The following is a 7421-nucleotide window of genomic DNA, read 5'->3' as shown; positions in this document are numbered from 1 at the left end:
CAGTTTAAAAAGAGGAAAGGAACATATGTCTTGAACTGGTATTGCAATAGCCCTGCGATTTGAACTGCCAACCCTCTGGTTGGGAGACGACTGCTCTACCCACTGAACCACAGTCACCCCAGCGACAGCAGCATGTTTGAAGAGATGTGGAAAATGTGCATGTGGACAAACTTCCTTCCTTTCCTCGCTGTCAGCATATTATCTGAGAGAGTAAATGCACCATGATTCTGTCTGTTTGTTTGTCAATCAATGTGTTGGACAGTCCTGCAGAGAGGTCCAGAGATCAGCCACTAAATCAGCAGGCAGCGGTCAGCTTCTTCCTCTCAGTCATACAAAGTTGTGGTCGTAAAGGAAGTGACTCTTAATAGGCCACAGCAGGCTACTCCACTGCCACAGTACACACACCAACACACAGCACAGGTCTACACACACAGTCTGATCCAGCAGCGTACCCGTCACTCCCCACTGCCAAGAAGTTTCAAGTGATAAGACACTAAAACACAGACACACACTGTGGCTGAAGAAGACTTTGAAATGATCCATTTGACAACCGTCTTTTTCAGACTGGTTTGTACAATAAAATGTATGCCAAGTATCCATGGTGATATGTCCTCTCTTGTGCATGTCCAGTGCACAATATCTTCCTCGGGTAGAAATATTATTACTCGACTTTCATACTGACCAAACAGAAGTACAGCCGTTACAAACTACTTAAGTCCAGAAGTAGCCACAACCTTCCCTCCAGTTCTAGACACCTGGCTTTTCCCACACAGTCACAAATGTTTCCAGTTTCCCCATCAGTGTAGCAGTATTTATACCACACAGATCATCATGTTTCTGTGTATCTATTTCAGACTGAACCAAAGGTAGAACAACAGACCTACATAGTGTCAATGCCATCACCATAGAAACATGTAGCATGGAAAACTTCAAGGAAAAAATCCAGATAGAAAGAGGAATTACTGGTAGTCAGAAAGGTACATGACAAATCTACTCATCTGCATTATATTATATACAGTTGGTTTCCACCTCTGCCTAGACCTGTCAGTCAAATCAGTCATCAAATGGTTAAACTGTGATAATAACTGGGCTTAAAGTCATGTGGTGGGCTTCTGCCTTAAAGCAGCCAGACAACTTGGGATGCAGTGAAGAGCGATGACCTTTACTGACGGCTTGTGTGCGCCTCCCAGGCATCCAGCTGACGCTTTCAAACCATTAACCCTGAATACTTCCTCTAAATTGTTGCCTACCGACCAGTAAGTGAGGCAAGAGAGGGAGTGAGAGGTAAGGGGAGACAGGCGGGGTGAGGGTGGCTGAAACAGATGCAGAGGGGCAGAAAAACAGCACAAATGGACCCTGGCTTCACCCCTCCTCCTCTGCTTTCTCTCCTTGGAGATGCAAAGGCCCATGTGCGGTTGGCCCTTTAACATGCTAATCTGACGGCATGTAATACATGTAAGCAACAATAAAACTGCTTCACTAAAGGACACTGTTAGGTATTTTTTTAGTCAGATAGAAATTGGTTAGGTACTTGTTGTATTAGAAATGTTTAGTGGAGACAGGATGTCTAGTTAGACTGTTTAAACGCTTAGTCATTGTCATGAGATTTTAGCAGGGTGTACATGGTCAAGGATAACTAGATAGAAAAGTTTGATTGTCAGCAGGCAGGATGATTATTGTTATTATTATTATGATATGTTTAGCCGTAATCTTAATCATAATATCTTCCTAGGCTTAATGTCCGGACATGTCCCTGAATGTCCTGTATGTTCTTAGATACACACCACTTACACACATTGATTTTCTCCATGTTTTGACTACTGCTACGGTCAGCTGTGAAGCTGGCATATCAGGTGACGCCACGGTTTGACGTGCCTGTGTAGAATGGGGTTAGCCCAAACCAGATATAATGTACAGGCTGTTGGGTTCGGGGCCTTACATTCTTCATCTGCCTGCGCGCAGTATTGGAGGCGCAAGATACCTGAGCGTGTAATGTTAATTTTACCTGTGATCCTTGAATAAACCAGCACGGTTTTTTGTATCCATTTGGACCGCCTCGTCTCTCTGAGTTTCACTGGTTAAGCGTAACTGGGAAATATCTTTCAACACTTTGCATTGGAAGGCCAATTTTAGCATCTGCCCATTCAGTGACAGTGGGAACTTGTGGGAGCATGGCTATAACCTTGAATGGTTAGCAGAAGGATACAGTCAGAGCAGAAGGTAGAAGAAAGTGTTTACGACGACTGGAAATTAAGGCATCACACTGCCTGCAGTTACTTTCCAAAAGCTTTTTGAAATGTAGAGCTAAGCCGTGATGAGCACAGCAGTTATGTACAGTATAAAACCCAGGTCATAAGAGAAAGAAAAGGAGGCAAGTTACTTTAGGTACAAGAGAAAACAAACACGCCAGCACACACACACACACACACAACTGGATCACTGGCATTACATGCATGTTTGCAGCATGACAAAATGAAAGTATGCATGTGAATACAATTCAGTCTCCAGTGTGAATACCCCACCCGACCCCCAGAGATACGCCTTTTCCAGCCTTGCAGCTGGTCCTCATGGACGCAGGCGAGGGTCCCATCTGTGGCAGCGAAAGTGGGTGTGTGTGTGTGTGTGTTTACAGACAAAGAGGGAGTAAGTGGTGGAGGAAGAGTGACGCAGCAGACAAGTTGAGGGGGAGCAGAGTATCTGAAGTGACATGACATGCGCACAGACAGAAATGCATCTGACTCAACATCTGTTCACTGCTGCAGGGAGAAATCAGTGTTTGTAATGCGGCCACTGACCTGTTTCATTTTGTCTACCGTAAAATCCCAGATACACACACTGTGGAGACATTTCCTCAAAATTACCTTTGGTGCTTTCTAATAACACTTGCTTTAAAAACAAACAATCTGCAAAACTGGCAACTGCCAGGCAGTAAAAAGTCTCTCAGGCTGCCGAGTCGTTAATAGTGAAGTTATGATGAAGTTATTAATAAAATATTACTCAAGCCTGCAGCTACAAATGTCAGTAATAATGAGTTAAGGTTTCTTCCCCTATAGGCAACAGCAAAACCTCCCAACATCATCAGTAATTATAAATGTTAATAATAAAGGTTTTTCCCTCCTATAACACAAAGTCTGATGGTTAATGTTAAAATGTTGCTGGTAAAAGGATTTTGTTCTACATGACCTGTATACTTTTCTAGAACGTCAGAGGTCAATAGGAGCATTCCCCAAATGAACTAAGGAGCTGAAAAAGACTAAATGTCCTGCACCAGGAAGCCAACAACCTAAAAGGTTTTCTTATTAATGATCTATTAAACATAAGTAAATTACCTATTCATAAAGTCACAGATCACAACTTATAAACTCTTCAGCAGGTGGCTTATCAGAGAATGGTACCAGTAAATCTCTGTTGTTTCAGCTACAATCCAGTGCTTTGTTTTCAAGTAGGCCACAAAATTTATTCAAAAATGAAATGTTGATGAATATGAACAGCATGTGACTGATGCTGCCTTTTGACAGCATTGAACCTAATAGTCATGTGTGAATAATTATACCTCTTCAGCACAGTATATAAACACATCATTATCCCATAACTGTCAGTTTTCTTTTATTCAGAAAAAGTCACATTAACACTGCAAAATAAAGGACAAAACATATATAAAGTTATTACTAAACACAGCTGCCACAGTGAAGAAAGTCCAGCAGCGGCTATACTTCATCAGGCAGCTCAGAAAAGCTGGGCTGAACCGTCGCCCTCTCACCGAGGCTTATAGAGGACTGGTAGAGAGCATCCTCACTACTGGCATCAGGCAGAGAGGAAGGCTCTTCAAAGGGTCATAAAGACTGCAGAGAGGATCACTGGGACTGAACTGCCTGCTACGGGCATACTATACACACACACACACACATCGCTGTCATAAAAGGGCAGAGAACATACTCATGGATCCACACCACCCAGCTCACACTCTGCTCAGACACAAAAACTGCACCTACAGCCTCAGGCACAACAGGACGGACAGTATCGTCACACACAGAACTAGACTTTACAACAACTTCTTCCCTGCCACAGTAAGACTGATGGCAAATATGAAAATGTGAGAATATATGTGCAATCATCTCTCACTACCTCATCAAGCGTAATGACATATCCAACTCCACCATGTGAATCACTAAATGCAATGTTTGAAGTTCACTGTGGGAAATACTATTACCCTATTTTTGTGTATTGTATTTTAATACTTTGTCGCCTTTATGTAACTTTTTATTTTAATACTAAGTGTTCTTTCTGGCTTTTGACTCCTTAGCTGACTCCAAAGGAGAGCTGCACAAGAATTCCTATATGCCTAGACTGTCTGTTTATGCATAAATGGCAAATAAATATCTTGAATCTTGAATCTACTACGTGTATTTGTGGCTGCGTTGCCTTCGGGTCTCCTGAGGAGAGGAGAAACCTGTATTTCTTCTACATCTATGAACAACTTCTTCTGTCTGTACCATTGCAACATTCATGCAGGAGACTGTAGTGAAGCTGCTGCTATTTATTAATATTCTACTAGTGGACCTTGTGGTAGGATTGTTTCGCTAATTTGAACGTCTATGTTACATGTGATTCGATCGAATTCTCAAAGCCAACAAACAGACTTTGTGGTGAAACCGATTCACTAACTCATGTTTACTTTTTTCAGACAATTAGAGCAGCACTGGAAATGTTTGAAATTCATATCAAAACATTTAGATTTGTTGACATAGGAGAGGATGTTTTTACACTGGTGAGCACATTACTTTAGAGGTAGTAAACCCCTCATTTGGTCGTTGTTTGTGTCACTACATCAAGGCAGCGTATTAAAGGTTAAAACTGCTGATAAACCTGTGATTTTCTCTAGTTTCTGAACTGTGATGAAAAAAGTTCAGTGAATATCCACCCCACACAGAGAACAATCAGATTCCACACGAGATAGTGGGCAGGTCAGAGGGTGCCGTCCTCTCCTTTGTGTCAGAGAAGTGATGAAAACAGATTTTACAATAAGACTGTTGCTTAGCAACGCAATATCACAGTGAAGAAAACAACGGGAGTATTTAAGTGAGGGTGTCATACATGGAAAAAGGGGGAGGAGAGGGGAGGGGAATGTTCTGAAAATATTGATTTACATAGGACTGATTATCAGTTATGATTCTTTCAGCACGTATGATCTCAGCATTAAGTCAGTCATAGCTAGTGATGACTAGCTCTGTCCTTCCTCCGCAGCCTGTATTCTCCAGGGTCAGATGCAGTACAGTATGTGGGAGTGACAAGTGGATGTTAGCCAGCAACGAAACTCACAAGGTGTAAAAACTGTGTAGTAATCCACAGGATGAATATTTAAATGGGGAGAGCAGCAGCTGCTTTCGTTGTAAGTTTAGGTCATTTTAAATGTATCCACTCAACCCAGAAATGCTTCATGAGAGCACACCACTCTGCAACAATCACACTAATCTAGGTTTCCAAAAAAAAAAAAAAATCTACTCAGAAGCTTTGAACAAATTTCAGAGCCATGGGGCAATAAAGTTTAATCTGATCTAAAGCTTGTGTGTGCTGCAGTACTGATGCCATGTGGACACAGTCATTGCAGCTACTCAATATGGTCCAACTGTGAATTTCTGAGAGAAAGCGAATCTGTCTGCAATCTGACCATCTTGTATATCTCCCAACAGTCAAGGTGGAGAAAATGCACAAAGGAAAGAAAACACTGGGTAAATATGATTGATTCAATTGTATGAACCTTCTGCAGGCTGCAGTTTGTGTTGCTGGCCAGCTGTGTTTTTTTAAGCAAAGGCAAACTAAACAACTCCTCTCAGGATAAAGCAATCAATTTCAAATGCACCACCAAAGTGCAGTTTTCAAAATAACCTTTAGATAAATCAACACCTCAAAATCAAAAATCAAACATTAAGTTATAATCTGCACATTAACCCCCATTATTTAATTCCAGGGCTGTTATATCCAAGAGAATCAGTTTTAGAGAGGTGTACCTAATAAACTGGCAACTGTAGAATAGTTATGCAGTATATACAGTCAATGAAAGTAGTACATTTACTCAAGTGCTGTACATATCATTTTCAGGTACATTTGATCATAATTTATACTTGTACTCTGTTATATTTCTGTACTTTCTACTGAACCTATAGTTACTAGATAACCTGCAATAAAACTGGGGCTTCTGAAATGGGTGCTCAACATAACTGGAGCTTATTACTTTTGCTAAAACTTCTGTACTTTTACTTAAGCAACAATAGCATCCATGTGTTGTATTAGAGCCTATTAATACATTTCCAGGTTTAAGTTTCTTCCTGCTTCAGAAATTACTCTCCTCTTTTCATTCTTCTCTCTCAGGGACAACCTGGACAGTATTAACGATCAGGTTTACTGAATCATTCGAGCACACTCAGCACATGCAAATACCCCCTAGACACTATGTCAAGAGGAAGAGGGGGAGGAGGAAGGCCAGGGGTCAGCAGACATGCGTCCTCCCCTGCAGACTCATGTGGCAGCTGTGCGTTTCGGCTGAATAATAGTCAGGAAGGTTTCACTAAAGGTGTCCTGTTGCAGCAGCGGCTGTGATCATGAGCCGTGCTGATGTAATATTCAAAGTTAGATCAGTCGGGTCGAGTCCGTGGCCAATAGTAGTGATAGTAATTTTGCAGGCAGCAGAGAGAGAGTCACGGAGGAGAGGATGGAGAGGAAGGATGCTGGCTTCTGGGTACCGTGATGGCTGCTCGCCTCTTGTGACGCCGGCTTGCTTCACATATGGATTAAAAAAATTGAAATCTCACGCCCTCCGCCTGTCAGGATGATGATCAGCGCTCAGCCTGTGATGACACGGCTGCACTTAGAGCATTTTGCATTTACAAAACTGAAAAGCGCACGTCGAAAAAAAAAAACGCAAACGTGAGATCTGAAACAGACATATTGCTGATGCTGCTTCTACCGAGGCCGTGCTGTGCGAGGCTATGCTCTGACAATGCCCTATATAAAATATGCAATTAAAATCACTAAATAAATACTTTAAATGACGTCTCTTACCTCTATGCTGTCCTCTGTTGGCCATTACAGGATGGATGAGGAGGCGGCGCAGGTGCAGGGATGCAGAGCGACGCCCGGGGAAACAGAAACGTGAGGCGGTCATCGCACTGATACTCAGTAAACAGATGTCTGTAAATAGAATCCACAAACACGCTCACCTGTTTTAACCGGCAGCCGGCTTTTGTACCTGATGTTGCTCGTCATGTTCACTGCTCTCCTCCCTCGGTATTAGCGAAGCGACAGCTCACAGAAAGAGGCCACTTGCTTCGCCTCCGAGCCCCCGGACAGACAGCAGGAGGGCGGGCTGAGCTGACAGCTGATAGGCCTTCCTCCTTCCTCCTTCCTCCTCCTCCTCCTCCTCC

General features: G+C 42.6%; 1 protein-coding gene across 2 annotated transcripts in view; it reads right to left on the bottom strand.

Moving 5' to 3' along the window:
• septin5a (septin 5a) overlaps nt 1-7410 on the bottom strand; it is a 15537-nt gene extending 8127 nt beyond the window's left edge. The window contains exons 1-2 of one of the 2 annotated variants that reach the window (XM_020593808.1): nt 7218-7410; nt 7060-7073 (exon numbers count right to left, since the gene is read on the bottom strand). In XM_020593808.1, the coding sequence (XP_020449464.1) occupies nt 7060-7073; nt 7218-7263 (60 nt within the window). In that variant the 5' untranslated portion in view covers nt 7264-7410. The remainder of the gene's footprint in view (nt 1-7059; nt 7074-7217) is intronic. The other variant, XM_020593810.1, reaches the window with a different exon arrangement.
• Between the last annotated feature and the right edge of the window lie 11 nt (nt 7411-7421).

The sequence above is a fragment of the Monopterus albus genome, unplaced genomic scaffold (assembly GCF_001952655.1).
Source record: "Monopterus albus unplaced genomic scaffold, M_albus_1.0 scaffold20.1, whole genome shotgun sequence".
Taxonomy (NCBI): domain Eukaryota; kingdom Metazoa; phylum Chordata; class Actinopteri; order Synbranchiformes; family Synbranchidae; genus Monopterus; species Monopterus albus.
Note: the sequence above shows the minus strand (reverse complement) of the source record. Positions and strands in the feature narration are given on the sequence as shown.